Source organism: Sinocyclocheilus rhinocerous, unplaced genomic scaffold, assembly GCF_001515625.1.
Source record: "Sinocyclocheilus rhinocerous isolate Xijiao unplaced genomic scaffold, SAMN03320098_v1.1 scaffold1156, whole genome shotgun sequence".
Taxonomy (NCBI): domain Eukaryota; kingdom Metazoa; phylum Chordata; class Actinopteri; order Cypriniformes; family Cyprinidae; genus Sinocyclocheilus; species Sinocyclocheilus rhinocerous.
Window position 1 is genome coordinate 784,688 of NW_015630041.1, and position 21,668 is coordinate 806,355.

Consider the following 21,668-nt stretch of genomic DNA (forward strand, 5'->3'; position numbering starts at 1 on the left):
CATTCACAAGCAGAGTACTGCAGAGGCCAGCTGTCAATCAAGAGAATCTGACACATATACATGAACTGCATGCATCATGGTTCATAAAAGGTGTCCATTTTCAGTGTGCTCAGTGACTGATTGATAGCACATATTAAAGAATTTGTTTTAATCTATTAGTATTAATTTTCTTTTAGATTTTATATTACATGTATCGGTGCATCCCTAATTATTATTATTATTATTACAACATTTCAAAATAAATGATCAATTAATTGTTATACATGTAATTTAGAATATACTAATAAAATAACACTAAATTACATAAATTATCATTAAGATTCATCATTCATTCATTAAGATATCATTTTAGTTATTTTAGTACATCAAGTTAAACTAAATTAAAATGAAAGTTTTTTTATATTTTAACTCAATTAATGTTTATTTTATTTCAAGCAATGAAAATGTTTCTCACAGTATGGTTTTAGTTTTAGTTTAAATTTTAGTTAACTAAAATAACCCTGATATATGATTTGCATGGACAAGTTTATGCAGGATGACAACTGTCAGTCAAGTCCAAAGAGGAAAAAAAGTGATAACAGCAATGTAGAGCTCTCTCACACACACAAACCACTACCCGATCTTTGTCAAATAAATGATACCCATCTCATTTCAATCATCAAAGCTATAGGGTTTAGGGTCTTTCACGCTGTACGTCAATCAACGCCACTCATGGTTGCTTGGACCAGGAAACACTATCCACAGGCACACACGCATACACAGACACACACACCTCACTGGCTCTGTTCTGCAGCTTCATTGATTTGCCCCCTATTCTTTCTTTTCACAAAAGATTCCTTCAAGTGCCACAGTGACAATGGCCTTAAGATTATCAGAGCGTAATGATTGCTGTCCAATGAGAGCCGCTTCAGGATTAATTGAGCCAGAATTAATTTGGGGAATTTCAGAGTACTCTGAAAGGAGATTGTGGTAAAGAGCGGACAGATTTCAGATAGCCAAGGGAAGGTCTTCAAAACACCTTCGGTTTCTAAAGAGCAGTTATGTCAACATTTTAAATTTCAAAAATCTCTTAAATAAGACATTTACTTAATAAACAAAACTGCAGAAGATATAGACCGTAGTCAGGGTAGCACCATATTTAATTTATGACAGGAATAAAATCGAGGCTGTGAGGGATGGAAGTGCGTTCAGTTGATTGTACTGTTGTTTAACAACTGATTGTTCAGCTGACAAAAGTCTTTCTGAAAACACTTTCAGTAGACAAAATAAATTCAGTGCTAAAAACAGTTTGCAATATCTTACACAGTTTGACTAGAAGTTAAGACACAATACTGATTAAGAAAAAGATGTCACTATAATTGTAGTGGAGTTACTCACAAACTCTCCCAAAAAAGCCTCCTAAAATCAACACTTTGCCACAATCATTATCTTTTAATTGTAAACTAAGACAAAAATGCTGATTAAGAAAATGATTTTTTTCCAGTACACTCAGTTCACTTGTTTCAACCCAATTTTGGGTCAAATATGGACTAACCCAACTGTTGGGTTAAAAAGTTAATTTAAAAATATAACCAAAATTTAACCCAACAGTCGGGTTAGTCCATATTTGACCCAACATTGGGTTGATTAAGAAAATGATTTTTTTGCAGTACACTCAGTTCACTTGTTTCAACCCAATTTTGGGTCAAATATGGACTAACCCAACTGTTGGGTTAAATTTTGGTTATATTTTTAAATTAACTTTTTAACCCAACAGTTGGGTTAGTCCATATTTGACCCAAAATTGGGTTGAAACAACCCAGCATTTTTTAGAGTGTACAGGAGGTGATCATTCAGAGCCAGTAGTGTCTGTTTGACATTCTCTCACTAAAAAAAATTTACCTCAAAAGCTTTCGTGCAACCTTGTTCTCGGTAGAGTTTGTACACAAGTTAAATGTCACAGGCTGAAACATGATTTTATAGGAACAAGGAACAACTCCTGCAGACCTCTTCAGTCTTAATGGCTGTCTCACATGTCACAGTTTCCACCCAGTGTGTTATTAAAAGCAAGTGTAATTACAATGACTAATTCAGCTAATGACTTATTCTTGGATTTAATTGAAAGTAGTCTACAAATGAAGTATTCATACGATTAAAATCTGAAGAGTTAAGTTATTCAATTAAATATAAAACAACTTAAATGTAAGTCCTGACCTCAGTGTACCTTTCTCTTTTGCCAAAATAATCATTTTAAAACTTGCTACAAACAGTAACTCCACAACCGCTTCGCTGTCTACATCCTATATAGACAGCTGCTTTTTATGGCAGCATCCTAACTGCAGTGGAACATCTTGAGCAACTGATTTGGAACCTTCTACTGAAGCAGGAACTCTGTGCATCATACAAATAGTGTTCTGCAGTTGAACAGAATGGAAGACCGGACCTCCTATTTATTTTTCACAATATTTAGCTATACTTTTCAGCATTGAATCTTGAATTCATGTATTTTCAGAACTCATCCAGAGACATTATAAGGTGAAGTGGACCACGTGTATAGCAGCAGGAAAAGGAAAAGGAAAAGGAAAAGGGAAAGGCAAAGCAAGGGAAAAGGAAGAGGAAATGGAAAAGGAAAAGGACAGATATTGCCTAAATGCGCATTCGTTTTTTTGCTTGCTTTGAGCTAAAAGTTTCATGCCTGATATAAATAATTTAAACCAAACACTGACAAACAGTTTTAGAAATTTCAGTCTTTCCCCTTTCAAGTAAATGAGAGCTGTCAAAAAGATTAGTAGATGACTGGTGGCATTACCAAGACTGCCACCGAGTGAATGTCATAAAAACAAAGAAAGAAAACTGAGAATGTTCCCATGTGACTACTACAATCTGCCAACTTTGATGCATAATTAACTATGTTTATCGCTTTTTTTTTGTTCTTTTTTTTATTTATTTTTTTAAACAAAGTGTATTCTAGCTTTCTATTTGTTGCTGTACAGTACAGCATAATTAAGACCTCATGTCTCTTGTCATCTCATCTTTGACAAACATCACTGAGCTATTTCAGCTTTGGACTATTTGGAATTTTTATCTGCATGCCACACTTTTCTACTTCAATCTAACGCTTTACTCCTAATTAGTCTGAGAACAAGCTTTTCAGATGACGTAGATCTCACCTTCTGTACTTTTCACATTGTTCTGTTGTTTCTTTTCGCTCTTATCTCTCCCACTTACACTTACACACACATATATCTCATAAACAGTCTACTACACGGTATCAAGTTTCAGCTGTTCTCTGACTGCTACGCTTCTTATCTTTGTTGTTTTTTTAACCAGCATCCCAGTCCAGCCTTGTTTTAAGCCAAATTGTGGGAAAACAAAATGAATTAGAAAGTTTTGATTACCATCTCCAACACAGCTTCAAAGCATAATTCACAGGTATCTGCTTTGTCTTTTGGAGCTTAAGAGGCATTACTAATACCTATTTGGGTAGTTTAACATGTTTTTAAATTTAACCAATAAACCACCATATCAAATAAAAAAATAATCAAAAAAAGTATTAGGAGTTTAGCTGTCAACAAATTTAAAATAATAGGGTCATTTCGTGATTTTGGTCTTTTTTTTTTCTAGTGAAAGAAATACATAAAGAAGAAAGCCAAAATAAAACATGCCATGGATGAATATTTACTGAGTGATCCACTGTAGATTATTTTTAAAATTTGGAGCCATATTACTTTAGAAAGATGGCAGCATTATTGTTTTATTTTTACACAGAGATTGGTGGGTCTGCTTTTTTTTTGTTCTTTTTTTTATTTATTTTTTTAAACAAAGTGTATTCTAGCTTTCTATTTGTTGCTGTACAGTACAGCATAATTAAGACCTCATGTCTCTTGTCGTCTCATCTTTGACAAACATCACTGAGCTATTTCAGCTTTGGACTATTTGGAATTTTTATCTGCATGCCACACTTTTCTACTTCAATCTAACGCTTTACTCCTAATTAGTCTGAGAACAAGCTTTTCAGATGACGTAGATCTCACCTTCTGTACTTTTCACATTGTTCTGTTGTTTCTTTTCGCTCTTATCTCTCCCACTTACACTTACACACACATATATCTCATAAACAGTCTACTACACGGTATCAAGTTTCAGCTGTTCTCTGACTGCTACGCTTCTTATCTTTGTTGTTTTTTTAACCAGCATCGGTTGTTTCTTTTCGCTCTTATCTCTCCCACTTACACTTACACACACATATATCTCATAAACAGAGTCTACTACACGGTATCAAGTTTCAGCTGTTCTCTGACTGCTACGCTTCTTATCTTTGTTGTTTTTTTAACCAGCATCCCAGTCCAGCCTTGTTTTAAGCCAAATTGTGGGAAAACAAAATGAATTAGAAAGTTTTGATTACCATCTCCAACACAGCTTCAAAGCATAATTCACAGGTATCTGCTTTGTCTTTTGGAGCTTAAGAGGCATTACTAATACCTATTTGGGTAGTTTAACATGTTTTTAAATTTAACCAATAAACCACCATATCAAATAAAAAAATAATCAAAAAAAGTATTAGGAGTTTAGCTGTCAACAAATTTAAAATAATAGGGTCATTTCGTGATTTTGGTCTTTTTTTTTTCTAGTGAAAGAAATACATAAAGAAGAAAGCCAAAATAAAACATGCCATGGATGAATATTTACTGAGTGATCCACTGTAGATTACACATATATCTCATAAACAGAGTCTACTACACGGTAACAAGTTGCAGCTGTTCTCTGACTGCTACGCTGCTTATCTTTGTTGTTTTTTTAACCAGCATCCCAGTCCAGCCTTGTTTTAAGCCAAGGTGACTTTAGAAAGATGGCAGCATTATTATTTTATTTTTACACAGAGATTGGTGGGTCTATTGACAAAGTCAGTTGAAAAAGTATTAGGAGTTTAGCTGTCAACAAATTTAAAATAATAGGGTCATTTCGTGATTTTGGTCTTTTTTTTTTCTAGTGAAAGAAATACATAAAGAAGAAAGCCAAAATAAAACATGCCATGGATGAATATTTACTGAGTGATCCACTGTAGATTATTTTTAAAATTTGGAGCCATATTACTTTAGAAAGATGGCAGCATTATTGTTTTATTTTTACACAGAGATTGGTGGGTCTATTGACAAAGTCAGTTGATGTCTGTTCAAAAATGGGGGGGAAAGCACTTTTTACAATTTTCCCCGAAGTTTGCATCCTAGAGCTATGGGAATATCAATGCAGCCCCATTTGCAAATTGTTAAATTCCATTGCTTTTCAATGATCGAAAATTGTGGCTGCTTTGCGTGCAGCTTATACTTAACTGTATTTAGAGAGGAATGTCTGAAGAAAGACAAGCTTTCATTACTATTTATGCCTTTCTTCTGAAAAAAATATTAACAAAGTCAAACATTTTAGCTTGGGAAGTTTCAGAAATTTGGTTGATTTGACACAGAATTAGTTTTAATATTAATAACAACATAAAATCCCATATCAAACAAACATTCGCAGTGAAAGCCCCCAAATAAAGATTTGAGCATTACAGTTTTTTCACTGGATATGTGCAACTGCACAGGCAATTTACAGCTAACAAAACACCTTTTTAACCACCAATCCATCATGAAGGCAGGAAGAACAGGCTCATCGGTTCAGCATTAAACATTCATTGATACACTTCATGGAAGCGTGCACTTCCTGGAGCCCAGAGAGATGCACCAAGATTCAGTTGTCATTCTCTGTTGGATTCTGTTTCTCCAAACAGATCAAAGGGCATGTATATACAGTCAATAGCAATTTAATAAATTGGTGTGGTTAAAAATAAAAATATGAACTCTACATTCTCTATCTTTGGGGACAATAGGATAAAAATCTGGCTGTAAATTGTAAATCATTATTATTTTAGTATTAGGCCAGGCTGCTAGATGTTTCTACAGCTGACATTACTGGTACACTTGGTTCTCTTACATTACAGTGTGATTTTGCCATTTGGAAAGTAAGGAAAACAGTATCAATCATATGAGCCGTGTGGATTGAAAAGGATTTTGTTTACTTTGCAACTAAATGGAATGTCTACATTAGATTTATTACTACTGACAGGACCATTTGGAAACAATCATCAGAAGTGTCATGGAAAAACCGCTACGTCATGGCCTGCTAGAGGCTCCTTCACTACGCCAGCATCAATACTTTTATCCAGCTTCAACATGTCTGTCGACTGACAACATGATACAGTTTTAGAGCAAGATGCATACGCTGTTAAAAAAATCCTAGTTGCTAGATAAACTCTGTTATAATGGTTGATTGAGCTAATGCAGAAAAGGAGATGACAAAAGAATGTCAACCTTTGCATGAGCAATTTAACATTTCAAACAGAGTAAACAGAGAGAAATTCAAAATTTAACCACATGTGGTGCACCTGAACCCACACAGTAAAATATTTCAGGTTGACTCAATGCAGTGTTTTAGTAACTAGGGTGTTGATGTGAAGTATGATCAGATTGTGGGTTTTTCTTTTCCGTAATATTCCGCAATAAAACAAAATGTACTTTTTTGGTCGCAGGCGAGAAATTCTTTTAACTAAGCAGGATCCAAATTCACCAAAAGAAACACTAATCGCCTTAACGATGACTCTGAATAAACAACAACTCTTTACAACAAAATTCTCTACAAAAAGTCAAAAGCAGTAAACATAGCTACAACATCTGTTAATTCTAAATAGCAAATACTTGCACACTCTAAAATGATTCACTCGCAAGGGCTTATGGGTATTTCCCCAGCCACAAAGCTTACTAGCAGATGCAGCAATATGAAGTTCATAGCACTTAGCTTTAATAGCTTTTCAACAGCAAACTTAAAGTTTCCACCTCACAGAAGTTTCCACAGAAAATAAAGATACAATCCTGTGTCATTTGCAAAAATACTGTCAACAATTAAGGACCAAAAGTAAATATAATTGTTTTCTGTGTATACACATCATCAATATTTTCCATATTTAATTATAAAGTCTTACTTAAAGTAGCAAACCATAATGATTTGTATGATTTGATGAGTGGTATAAATTAGTTATTGCTAGTTGGTCACAGGTGTTATTTATGGGGGGGAAATTGGATATGTCTGTGATTGCAAGATTATTCATCAATATTTCCTAGGAAAGAAATGTTTTGTTCACATTTGTTTTGTCTCAAAAGAAATTTTGTTCACATTTAGGTTTCATGTCTTTTATTTCGTTACTCTCTGTCATGGTACCTGTTTGTCATGTGTATCCTTGCTCCTCATGTGATCATGTCATGTGCTACCCTTGTCTGTGTGTTGTGTTATGTTCTGATTGGTTCCTTGGTTGCATGTGTCATTTTCTCATTGGTTGGTTTTGTCATGTGTTCCTCATGTCTAAGCATTTAAGCCCTCTTGGTTGCATGTTAGTTTGTCGTGTATTGATGTAATTTCCTGTACTGCTGATGGAGAGTGTCATGGTTTCAAGTCTTGTCAAGTTATGGTTTAGTTTTGTTTATTTTGCTCTTGTTAAATGGAATGAAGCTGCACTTGGGTTCATCTACAACTCACCTATAGTGGGATTTTTTACAGAATACACAACCTAAAAAATTAACCCAGCTGTTAATCTTCTTCGCCTTCGTCAAGGCGATTGGGCCATTGAAGATTTTGTGGAGGACTTTTGTGGACTTTGTGATCAAGTGGATTTTAATGATGTAGCAACTAAAGACATTTTTTGTTTTGGTTTAAATTAAAATATTTCACAACTGGACTTTGGCTCAATACATTGATTATGCCCTGTTGCTCTGTGGTTCCCCTTTACTGTTGGTATTTGCGGAAGAAGAACCCCGCAGTACCCAACACACCAGAGTGTTTCCACATACCAACTGTAATGTGAGGATTTATTCACGCAACGCCTGCCAAGCCAGAGCCTGCTCACATCATGCCTGCCAAGCCAGAGCCTGCTCACATCATGCCTGCCAAGCCAGAGCCTGATTACGTCAACCTGCCATGCAAAAGTCTCATCACGTTATGACTGCCACATCTGAGTTTGATAGATGAGGGAGACATACAAAATGTGCAGGGCTAGGGGTACTCCTGGACAGGTTTGAGAACCTCTAGAGACCTTCGCTCAATATATTGATTTTGCACTGTGGTAGAGTGGTTCCCCATTTACTGTAGGAATTGCGGATGAGGAACCCTGCAATCCTACAGTACCCACCACAACAGAGTGCTTCCACGCCCAGACTGTCATTTCAGGATTTATTCATGCCAGAACTGCCACACCAGAGCCTGTACACATCATGCCTGCCAAGCCAAAACCTGCTCACACCATGCCTGCCAAGCCAGAGCCTGCTCACGTCATGCCTGCCAAGCCAGAGCCTGCTCACACCATGCCTGCCAAGCCTGCGCCTGCTAATGTCATGCTTGCCAAGCCAGAGTCTGCTCACGTCAAGTCTACTAAGCCAAAGCCTTTTCACGTCATGGCCACCATGCCTGATTCATCAGCCAAGATGGCCGCCATGCCTGAGTCATTAGTCAAGATGGCCACCTCGCCTGAGTCATCAGCCAGCTGTACTACCCATGATGGCATTTGCTATCTTGTGTGTATGGGCTGCACACTGCTCTCCAGTCCATGAATCTACTCCAGAGCCAGCTCAACTTCTATGAATACGCTCCAGAGCCTGCTCAAACCCTCTAGAGCTCAGTCCTGTCTTGGTACCAACCTGTGAGTTTCCTGCCTTCACTGTTTTGGCCACAGTGGTCACACATAAACCCTCTGCAAGTAGGCTGCAAGCTTTAGAACCAATAAGCCCTCTACTTTATACTGTAAACACTTTTATGACAAACTTAGCATGAACAAGACATTATAGCATCTGTTTCTGCACTCTTTATCAGTTATAAGTTTACAGGCCACCAGACTGCATTTCTTCACACAACTCAGGAGAAAGAGAAGGCTAGTTTGTTTGACAGTTCTCATGCCTCCCACCGCTAGCTGCTAAATGGGGTAGACGGGCGGGTGAACAGCAAACTGGTTTAGTATCAACTAAGACTCTCACTACTTCCTCAGAGAAATCCGTAACTTCCTTCCAGCTTTAAAGCAAAGAGTGGAGCATTTAAATAGTGATTGCTGACAGTTTAACAATGTGTTTTCAAGTTAATTAGCTACACATCTCTCACTGCAAGCAGAGCCATTACTGTGTAAACATACTTGGGGGAAAGAACACAAATGCCACTGAGCCAACATTTACACAGGCACAACTACCTCACAGGCCCAGTGAAAGCAAAAGGTTTTACTTTCAGCGACCTGCACCAGCAACAGGATGTTATTCAATCCAGCTTTGATTATGCACGCAGACACAATTTTGCAGTCTGAGACAAATTTTGGAAGATGTCACAGGGCAAATCAGTGGAACTTGCTATGCTTTGAACTTGAATGCTTGTTATGACATGCTCACTGATGGCCAATTAATAGCCTAAATACATAAAGATATACTTTTACTATTTCATTCTGCTTTTTAAGACTGGTTGGCATTTTTAATTAAAATTATTTTATTATATTATAGGATCTACCGCATGCCGCATCTCAATGGGGTCACACAGAGCAATCTGTCAAGCAACAATCAGAACGTACAGGAAAAATATTAAAAATAAAAAATAATAAAAACATTTTTAAATGCATAATGTGCATTAGAACAATAAAAAAAAAACAGGACAATCCGATAAGCAACAATTGTACAGTACAGAAAAAATGTAAATATAAATAAAATCATTTTTTAAAAATGACAAAATGTTTATATTGAGCGGAAGTGCTTGATAAAGTCAATCAAAACCCCCTTTTCTGGTGGATGGGAAATGTGAATAATTAGCCTCACGAGGCCCAGCAAGTCATTTCCTGTCCAAGGAGGACACAGTTCCACCTCATTGAGAATCTGTCACATGGCACCCTGAGCTAGTGAAGTGGAACCCTCCCAAAGTCCTGCAGAATTCTCGTCTCGGGGGCTGGTGTGGGAGTTCTCATGTTGTTTCAGTGCGTGCAGAGAGATACAAGCGAGCGCTCCTCACTTCCTCCGATCCATTCCCTCATCACATCAATCATCCCCATTCCTAACATTGTGATCACAGTGCCAGCAGTTCCACACTTGTTTTCCTTCCTCTTTCCCTCTCACTTTTTTTTTTTAATCTGTGGATGGTTTCTCTCTCACGCTAATGTTAGCCCAGACATAGAGGACGCTGGGCACGAGGGGTTATAGCGGCGACATGGGTTTCCCACACAGCTGTGCTAATGCCACCTTTTACGCACAGCTCAAGCATGTACAGAGGAGGCACTTGTGTGCATAAAGTGAGAGTATTCATCAGGACTTGAGATGGCCCACTTGTCGCTGAGGAAACAGTGTCATTTGACTTGTTCACCTCCCCCTGCCAACATCCACTAATCAGTTTAACATTTTTGTTTCTCCATCCTCTGCTGAATAACGGTAAGCAGGGAATTTAAGGTCTGTGCGGACACTCTGACTAGATTCACACACCTGTAGAATACAGTTGTCAGTCTGTTTTAAAGTGCTAAAAACTGTTACATTCACACCCAATCCAGTTTAGATTTAGAGCGGCAACTGTATTGTATAACCGAAGCAACTCTAGACTCACAATACATTTTTGAGTGTGAGAACTGTTGTTACGTAATGTTCACACTTAATTAAGTTATGAATAGGAGTGACAACTGCATTCTATTACCGAAGTGACTCCAGATTAACAACAGAATTTTGAGAGTGAGTTCAGTTAACCTGTGCTTTGTGAACAATACTGTTGCTACGCTATGTTCACACATAATTTACTTTTGAATATAAGTGACAACCAAAGTGACTCCAGTCCAGATTAACAACAGAATTTTTATTCATACTTTTATTCATACATTTATTCATTTATACTCTTATTCATAACATAAATTATGTGTGAACATAACAATTGTTCTGTTCTCAGAGCCCAGGTTAACCAAACTATACTGTAAAAATGTGTTTGTTAATCTGGACTCACTTTAGTTACAAAACGCAGTTGTCACTTTTATTCAGAACTAAATTATGTGTGAACACAGCGTAACAGATGAGAGATGGAGAATGCATCTGTGACATTATGACCACCATAATATGTCGCCACTGACTAAAAGGATATTAGGATAATATTTATTATAACAATCCTTTAAATTTTTTATGAGAATTCAGAATTAACCTTTTATAGCTCACTGCAGCTGCTGTTTTCAGCAAATGTGTCAAATTCACAGATTTTTAAGGTTGCTTAGATAAGAGAGGGCTGAAGACCACCCACATAGGAACTAAAAACAACTATGGTTAAATGTACTGTCATTTGGTTACATTTCCTCTTTTTTCTTCTTCATCTGTATGTGACAAAGAGTTAATGCTAATCACCGAGAGGGAAGGTGACGACAGTATCTCGTATTAGCATTAGCAAGGGATGATCAGCTCACTGAGTGCGTAGGCAATACATGTCATCTCTGCCCCCACCTATGACCGGATCAAAACTCTGGATTAATAAGCATGTTCTCAACTGACACACAAATTAGTAAATGCCATTTTGACTGACACACAGACCTACAGACACATTCACTCTCATCCTTAATCCACTTAGATCCCTATTTGTTACAAAACTGTCGTACTATACAGCTGGGAAAGAAGGCTTTAACAACGTCACTGTTTCTTTATGGCATCACAGAGGATGAAGTCATTGACAAGCAGCAACAATGTAGACTGTGATACAACATAACACCTTCTAAGCAGATTTAGGTATCTCTCTGTTTCTCTCTGTATCTCTTCCCTCTTGGCTGTTTTTCAGGGGTGGCCTGACAAAGCACAAAATCCAGATAACCCTATGAAAATATAAATTGTCCTTATATGCCTCATGAACATCTGCCAGATTTGACGTAATTTATGCATAAAGTCACTGGTTGTCATGTCTTCTGAGTCAAATGCTATTTCATCTTCATTACAACCCTATTATGAGACACTTTCAATCACAGAATAAATGATTTGAACAGCACATCATGACAAGTGCAACCATCTAAAAACTACTGATTTGTATGATGTTCGTTCAACACAAAAAAACACCATACAATATAGTTCACTATATACACTATATGTTTGAGTTATATGTTGAGTAACATTCTAAGATATAAAACAACTTTCTCATAAAGAGTTAAAGAAAACAATTAAACTATACTCCACTTCAAAACCTGCGCAAACCGCATTTGTTTACTCGAAAACCAGGTCAGGCCGAGTCGCTGGCGAGTCGTTCAGTCTATTTCGCGAACTGATTCAAAAATGGTGAAAAAAACAACATGTTCGTTTTCTAATAGCACATGCCATTTATTTTTATAACTTCAGAATAACAAAGAACGGCATGTATATTTGTAATGTAGTGTAGCGCAAATTAATATATTAATATAAATATTAATATATAATATATTTTGCCTTTTAAACATTTGAATCCACGAGAGTGGATTACATTCGCGTTCTTATTAGCAACTAGCAGGCGTTTCCGGTTGCAACGTTCAACAGGTGTTATAAAGCATAGCAAGACCTTATTGCTTCATTTTAAATTTGCTAACATTTTCCTATAAATAGCCATAAAAAAGATGACCAAGCCATAGCTGAAAAGCCAAACCTATAAACTGACCTAGAGCTTGATTACTTTTCTTTCCATCTACCACCCCACGCAGCCACCAATGAAATGTCCATTATTTATTTCACAAGGGCCGGTTTAAGATAAATGTTGAAAATAACAATGAAGGTTTCACATCTCAGGGGAGAATAATATTTATTTCAGGACCCACAGTCTCTGCCATCCTGGTCCTGGTAAGTAAAAGCTGGTCACGTAAACAGAAAGTATAAATATTCTAAAAGTTATAAGCAGACAGATGTTCCAAAGCACTCTATCTCTCACTTCCTCAAATTCCACTGCCTTCACTGTGTCATCTTTACTTTGTCATCTGGCCAGGATCAGTTCTCTCCATCTTCACTAATTACCATCAGACCATCAACATCATTGAACAGCTTAGAGAGCACATAGATGAATATCTACATAAACACACATGAAAGTACATATCCACAAGCACTGAAATGAAATTGTCCATTATCTATAAAGTTTGCATGACTTGTGATTCTGCATATGAGTGTTCCTTCAATTAGAGGGATTCTTTGAAATCTAGGAAAAAATTAGACTTTTCCAAACTACAACACTGTTCAAAAGGGGTCTGTATTTTATTTTTTTACAGTAAGGGTACATTAAACTAATTAAAAGAGACAGTAAAGACATTTATAATGTTACAGAAGATTTCAATTTCATTTAAATGCTGTTCTTTTGAACTTTCTATTCATCACAGAATCCTTAAAAAAGGCATCACAGTGTCAAAAAATGTTTTTATTACGCAGTACAACCGTTTTCAACATTGATAATAATAAGAAATGCTTCTTGAGCACCAATGATTTCTGAAGGATCATTATTGGAAGAAATAGAATGTTCCTAATTTGACTTTTATACATTTAAAAATAAGAAATCCTGGAATTAAATTATAATTAATCTTCTAAAACTGTAATGATTGCTCTTTTTAAATTATTTAAATAATTTATAAGAGATTCTTCAATATGAGTATAATTTAGTAATTTCTCATAAATGTGGTAGAATATAAAAGATGTGCAAAAATGTCATATTGCAGCTATCTTGAAAAAACAAAGCAACACTTTCCAGGACATTTACTGTCTTTCTTTCATATTCTACCCTCCCTCTCTCTCTACACAGACTCTTTTTCTCTGTCCAGTCACATATTGACAACATATTGCACAACAGTATTATTTCTGGATCAACATTAATACGTCATTATTTCTGGGAGACATTTGATTTCTGTAAAATCATCGTCCAGCTGTGCGCACTTTGAAGATGCACAGCATTGATCTTTGATAAATCCTCAGTGTATTTCAAATCCCCTAGACAGACCTCTGGTCACTCCAATAGAATGCACTACAACCATCATAATGTTAAACATTCTGATAATAATTATTGTTTGAAAATATATATAAATATATATAATACATGGCCCAATGGCAAACTGACAAAAATCGAATTCATATGAATTAAATAGCTTTTTAAGAGTCAGAGGCTCGCAAGATCCAAGAACCTGCAGTGAAAGCACATGGGCTTTCTTATTAAGGACATAATCTGTTCCACCACATTCTTGTCAGGCTGGACTCGCTGCATTGGTGAACTGTAATATGAGAGGTGGCAACAAGCTTAAGTAACTGGATTGGTATATAGCACTGAGTGTCAGACAATAGATAGTCATCTCTGCAACACCCATCTGACCCTTTGTTCCTGCATGGTTTCAGGCGTGATTTAGAAGCTCATAACTGCCTGGTTTGATCCCAGTCAAGGATGAAAAACGGGGCGAGCAGAGCAGGGCGGGACCGGAAAAGTCTAGTTCAATCTGATGAACCGTACAAATCTCGGGTCCCCAGTCGAATTTGGGCTCCCCAAAGGTGTGTGGCTTACTTGTGCAGTCATTACTCAAATCACATTGGCCCTGGGGCAGCTTTACAAACACAGATTCTGGCCCGCGGATAAGCTGATATGAAAAAAGTAATAAAAACACACACAAAAATGGGTGTAGGATGTTCACCCATCCTACGTGTGAAATGTAATTGCTAGTAAATTTCACAGATTACAATGATACAGCAAGTTAAGTCTTTTTGAAGCAAAAAGACTAAAATAGTATTTTCTTGTAACATACTGCAATAATCTTTGTTTTATTCACAACTTTGTAAATCATTTTATATAATTCATATATATTTACACAAAATATATACTATTTAAATATACTATATACATTTATATAATTGTCAGCAACAATAATGACCATTTCTTAAGATTACAATACAAAATCGTCATATTACATTCTCAGGGTAGATTCTGAACTTCAGATCAGCTTCAACGTCTTTTGAAGTTACAATAGCAGAGTGAACATGATATACTCTATAATCTAGGACTAACCTTGCTAATCTATAGTTGTTTTTAAACGAGCACCATCCTAAAGTGGCAGGTCAAGACTCTCTAACAAAGGCAGTGGTTTAAATCCCACAAACCTGTCTGACTTTCAAAAGAAGGGTTTTGGCATCCCAGATGAAATGTGAATGCGGATATCAAAATGGGCGAAACCCTTTGAGGGGAAAGCACTCAAGTTTTGAGGTCTAAATAGTCTAATTAACCCTTATTACACAGAGTCGCCATTTGAATGCAGTGAGTAACCTGAGACCTCTCTTGGGGGTCAGAATCTTTTAAAGGCACAGTGGCCGGTACAGAAGGTCCAGCGCACCTTTAATCTTGAACCTCACCGACAGGAAATATCAGCCTGGCATCTTGCCCTCAACTTGCTATGGATCTCCTTTATGTGGCCACACACATTATTGAGGGATGTGATTCTTCTGGCATTATAATATGAAGGTGAAGGGGCTCAACGGTTAAAAAAAAAAATCTAGAGTTTATTTGAAACTGTATTGCATATAGTATGTGCATGTCATTTTTTTCTATGTCAAGATTATTTCTGTAAGGCAATTTGCGAACCATCTGAAGGTAAATTCCTCTGAAAATGTAAACACTGAACTTTTAAAACTGCAGTATTGGCTCAGCCAATGGTGTGAGTTTAGGGCTGGGCTATGTGTTTGACTGACCAATGGCAGACAAAGAGTCGGTATGCACTGTTAGTGATACTAAATTCTATACACTTGATTCTACGTGATTCTAATAAGGAGTAATAATACTAACATGACATAAAAATGCTTGTAATTCCTTTTATATTGTTTTCTTTCTGTGGTATTGCTTCCTTACTCTACTCAGATACAGCACAGAGTTAAATATAGACTCTCATTCATCTTTTAACATCAAGATTAACACTGTGACTAAAAAGCAATTTGATTGACATGTAGAAATGCACTTTTCCTTCTGAGGTTGCTTATCAGAAAATGTCATACCAAAATCCTGCCTGTTTCACATACTACAGCGGTTGTAAAATGATGTGGCGAAATAACCCACTAGTTACTGATTAGCCGCTGTCTCATGCTGTGGGACTGTTTGCACTAAGGTCTGTGGTATGACCTGTAGCGTGACCCGTATGTATGACGTCAGAGAAATATCTCGAAGAGTATAAGATATCTGGCAGGTACTCAAGTCATAATTTGATTTACATAACCTGTCAGCATGATTCTGTATCCGAATAGCTTTTCAGATTTGCCCCATGCCCACAAGAGGGCAGCAAGAGCTATGGGGGTAATTATCTCAAGATGACTGTATGTGGATCTATGCACACAGAATGCCTCAGGGATTTTTTTCACACATGGGCATCAGAATACATGGCCATTGAAAGAGTCTTTTCAAACACTGAATGTTGACATCATAAGGTGAATGACCCTTTTTGTGTCAATATTTCTACACTGATAAATTGTATGACGTTCAAAGTTTCTAAATGTGCATTCCACAGTTCTAAATAACAGTGTCTGTGACCTCTCATATCTGTCTGTCTGCAAGTCATCCTTTTTAAATGCTGATGCGTTTATCGTTATTGATATAGCAAAGAAACCTATCCACAGTGACAGACAGACAGATAGATAGACAGACAGATGATTATATATATAGACAGATAGATAGACAGATAAATAGACAGACAGATAGATAGATAGATATTATTTTAACTATTTTAATGTAAAATTGCCTAGTTAATAAAACTTTTACATGTTTTTTTTCCTTTTAAAAAAATTTTTCTTAATATTTTACAGTACAACTGTATTTTATTTAAAATATTTAGCATACAGCTAACTAATTAATATAGTATATTGCATTCATTTTCCTTCAAAACTATATCTTCCCCTATAACAATTTTTTTGCAGTGGAAGAACATGCGGTTATTCCGCTGTAAATCTCGCAGATAAACCCGTCATCTTGTGGGACTGGGGGACACGGGCGGGGCTTCATTACACGCCACGCCCTTTAACTTTTGAATATTAAAATTAGGCATGCGTTTGCCACCCCCATTAACTGAACTTGGTGTCTTGAATGCGCATTCAGTCAGTCGCGGACAAACGCTCCCATGGCTTCTGTGTAATGTATACCCGCCGCTGAGAGAGAGAGAGAGAGAGAGAGAGAGAGAGAAGCAGAATAAGAAAGATAAGAATTTCAGATACGCTGGGATAATAGGAGGCAGTTTTCTACACACTGGAGAGTAGTCTTCTGAAAGAAATAAAGTTGTTCTTCACCCGTGCATGTTAAATCGGGGAGTACATTAGAGCCGTGAGGCGGCTACAACTTCTGAGTCTCAAAGCAACACCAACAAGAAGGCATGATTGTGCGACGGAGTTCAGTATTTTCTGCTTTTTACCTTCATGCCTTTTTGTTATGCTTGCCGACGAAGGTAAGTCTGTTTTAAATAACTTAAATGTTTTTTCTGTCTTTGTGTTATTTATTTTCAAAACATACAACACAAAAAGATATGTATTAGGCTATAAAACAGCATATATACACGTATCTTGACAAATATCTTAGGTGTGGTATAAAAACAACCTTGTTTGGACCTCTAAGCAGCGCAAACGTTCTGTATCGTTCAATTTGACACTGACAGATTGGCAGACAAGTTTAGTTATTCCACAAAACCTGACACATTTGACTTTACTGCACGTTATATACACGGATTTAAAGTTTGCTCTGCTCAACAGGTGTCTGACGCATCGGGGCACTTCGAGCTGGAAATCGTATCGATGCAGAATGCGAACGGCGAGCTGCAGAACGGCTTGTGCTGCGACGGCGAGAGGAACCCGGCGGATCGCAAATGCACGCGGGACGAATGTGATACATATTTTAAAGTTTGTCTGAAGGAATATCAATCGCGAGTTTCCGCGGCTGGGGCTTGCAGTTTCGGAACTGGATCTACGGCCGTTCTCGGTGGGAATAAATTTTCGACCAAGGGAACGCGGAGTGGAAAGTCAAGGATTGTTTTACCCTTCAGTTTTGCGTGGCCGGTGAGTAGATGCCCCTCCTTTCTCATGGCGATTTCTTGTTTTAGAGCATATTTAATGAGGTCAGAGCGGGTTATGATGACGCTACGTTGGTGATGCATCGTAGCAATGTTTCGATCCACGTGCGCGGTTTGTCCTGGAGTTTATACCTGCTCGAGTGCATGACACCGTACACAACAACAGCCCACTAAAATCGAGAACTTAAGTTTAATCACTGCATTACATTTTCAAAGTGGTGCCAAAGTTCATTACACTAGTCAACCACTTTGAATTTGTTTACGGATGAAGAAAGTGATAAAAGTGATCAAATTTAAATGCTAAATGGATGTAAGCAAAGATGTTTCTTTGGCAAAACATTTATAAATGTCTTGATTAGAATTTTGTGCTATGTTGACAAGTGACCTGCAGTAAATTCACTCCTCGTGATGATCATTTCAGTGTATACTTTTTAGCAGTCAGCTAACTTGGTAAATAAATACATCAAAATAAACAGTTATCTTGCACCTACTCAACCTCTTAATTTGTGTCACTGCATTAGAATGCAAATAAAAGAAGATTTGTTTGGTGTGAAGCACGTGAGCCGAAGCCACAGAGGAGAGATTTACCAATGTTCGTCTTGCAGCTCTAAAGAATTTATGAGTTGACCATGATCTCTTGAAATGGTAGTCATCTGTTTAAGGGGCTTTTATAACCTGTGTTATCAAGTCAGTCTAAACTGCAGGTGATTTGCAGTAAACCTGTGTGTTATGATATGCAGCAGTGTAATGGAATCCCTGCTGTAGTATGTAGTGTGTGATGTCTGCCAACATGAGGGTCAGATTTTAGCTGTATTAACTAAATAAATTCTGGGCCTGTGAACCCCTGGGGGTCCCTGAAGGTACTCCAAGTGGGTCAATGGAGAATGTAGGCTAGATAAAACATACTTTTTTAGGACATTTCTGGTTATGTTCTGGTTATGATATGTTATGTAGTGATGTTAGTTAATATTCTTAATGAAAGTGTTGCTCTGAGAAAATCTAGCTCTTTTTATACTCGGGGTCACAGGGTTGGCTGAGAGTCTGGTTGGGGGTCGTAAGGGTTGTAAACCTTGGTGTAGTGTAACCTTAAACGGTTTATTTTTGTAGCAATACCTTTGTTGGAGCTATTTTAGTGGTATTGATCTACTTGATACAGTTTTCTGTGATTCTCCATTCGGAAATAGATATTCACAGGATTCCCACGGTCCTGTAAAACATGAAAATGTCAGGGAATGTGATTTTGAGGCCTGTAAAAGTTAGATATTAATCAGATCTTAAAAGTCATGGAATAGTTGGTCTTTGTTTAGAAAGTGTGGGAACCCTGTGTTCGTGTTAATTTCTCAGGAGCTCTTGACTGTGAGGATGTTGCACTGTCCTTTCGCACGTTCTGTTGGCATGAGCACTTGTGCACCTGCTTGCCTGATGTAATTGTGGATACATTCTCAGCGGGATCAAAATGATAAAAAAAAAAATTCAAAGGACAAACTGTCAGTCTGACAAAGAAAACGTGTCCCTGTTTGAACTGTTCGCCCCAGTGAGTTGCCCATCTGTCCACTATGTGAACTAGATGGCCAGCGGGCATGTGTTGATCATATAACACTCCAGCTATTTTTGTGATGTCCACTTCCAAAGAATACTGCAAAATTACGATATAGCACTCTTCAGTCGGTCACTAATTATTTTTTCGGTTGGCAGCGGGGGAGAGTTGAAGTTTTTTAGGCTTTGTGTCAGTCACAGCTGACTGGAGACTAGGTATTGCACCTTTTAACTTTGCAACCCTCTGTAATTACTCTCAGCAAGTTCCCAGACACAACAGCCAAACCTCGTCGCCAAACTTTAAATGTTTCATTTACAGCCATACCACCCATTTATTTTGCACCTTTTAGTGAATTTGATTGCCCCATGCTTTTAGATTTAGAGAGGGTGTAGAGAGACAAATAGAGCGAGAGAGAGAGAGAGAGGGGGTTTTAGGCATGGCCCACCCAGACAGAGCCAGCTTCAGCGAACATGAAACAGGGGGTGACAATAGCCGGGCCAAACTGGCTACAGGGAGGATTACTGTGCATACTGGAGCCAGTCCAGGAATAATGCCGGCCCAGGGCAAGCAACAGGAAGCTGCGTTCGACTCAGCAGTGATGAGATCGGCTCCTAGACAAACCTGCCCCAGCCCTGACCTTACTTCTCATACTGGCCGTTTCAGCAAATTACAGCGCTGCTCTCTGGCCCCTTGGCCCTGAATGCACCTGGGGCCTGTCTGCTCAGCGTGAGCCAAAAAGCTGGTTCACCAACAAATTGGATAATTCCTTTTTTCCTGTCCCATCTTCTATTCAGCTTAATGGTCTGTGAACCCCGTTCCCTTTCCTAAAAGCCAAACTAGAATTTATGTGTGTATTTAATTCATGTCCCTTTCAAAGTAAACACAGAAGTAATCCAAACCATATTTTAAAGTCTTTCTTTTGCTTGTCTGAGCACATTCTGTCCATTTCTCGTGCTATTGGAAAAGACAGCATGCAGGCTGAGGGTCGGTGTGGGAATAAAAATGCAGGTGAACCGTCCACAAGCCTGAGGTAAAGAGCTACGGGCAGCTAAGGGGATAATGACATGTTTGCTTTATACAGTCTCCTCTGATGTGGCACTTAAGCGCAAATTACTCAAGTCGTTGAATGAGGAAATGCATCATTTGCCTTTTTTCTCACCCTTGTTAAGGTCTTGAATGAGGCAATGTTAGGACATTGTAATGTAGTGTAGTACTGTACTTGTAGTGATGTTTTGTTTAGCTAACTTTTCTCAATCACCTCACACGCGACTTACTTAATTCAGACTCATGATGTTACCAGGGAACATTTTGTTGTATTGAGAGGTCTAATCTTGAATACACACCCTTTGACTGGATATCTGACAGCTGATGTGCCGTTTGATCCGATTCTCTCCTCAGTCCCTGCCCGCGATCGCCTTCTTGAGTGACAGGAGATTAGATGGCTGCCAGTAGCGCTTATGTGCACACAGGTGACTGACAGACCTGTTATCAGGGAAGCCTGTCTCATTTTCCACGCCAGAGAGAGCAGTGAAAGATTGTCAAAAGCTTTCCCTGCTAGCCCCCCTTATCTCCGGCCAGCACTCCTGATAGGAATCTCCCACAAAAAAGGCCTTCCTTCTGTGATTGCACCTCCTGAAAGGCAAAAAAGGGCATCCTTCTTGGTCATAGTCTAGTTTTTCAAGCTGCTAATGTAAATCCTGTTGACTTTGATTGATTGGAATCTGGCGGAGTACATCCGGAGCCATTGTTGAGAACGTTTGTCACTCTACATGTCAGCCTCTCCTTATTAGCAATCAGACTTTTACCAGCCGAGATATCACTTGACAGATTCCCACAGCGAGTCAGTGTGATAAAAGCAAAAAACGAGAAGCCTAGGCCCTTTGTAGAAGCCGAAAACGTCCCATATCAGAGCTCAAGGAGTTTGGGAGTAAATGTAGACCTTTATCAGATGTCTGTGCAGGCCTAGAATGATAAAGCAAATGCAATGTAAAGTTTGGGAGTCTGCTGATGGGGATAGTGAGCATTCAGTGATGACACTGAGGTCAGTGACAAGCATGGGAAAAATGAACCTGGCAG

General features: G+C 37.9%; 1 protein-coding gene across 1 annotated transcript in view; it reads left to right on the forward strand.

Annotated features, from left to right (window-relative positions):
* Positions 1-17,083: 17,083 nt before the first annotated feature.
* Positions 17,084-21,668, forward strand: part of LOC107739890 (protein jagged-1b-like) — a 30,293-nt gene continuing 25,708 nt past the window's right edge. The window contains exons 1-2 of the mRNA XM_016552135.1: positions 17,084-17,437; positions 17,739-18,041. Coding sequence (XP_016407621.1) covers positions 17,366-17,437; positions 17,739-18,041 — 375 coding nt within the window. The 5' untranslated portion in view covers positions 17,084-17,365. The remainder of the gene's footprint in view (positions 17,438-17,738; positions 18,042-21,668) is intronic.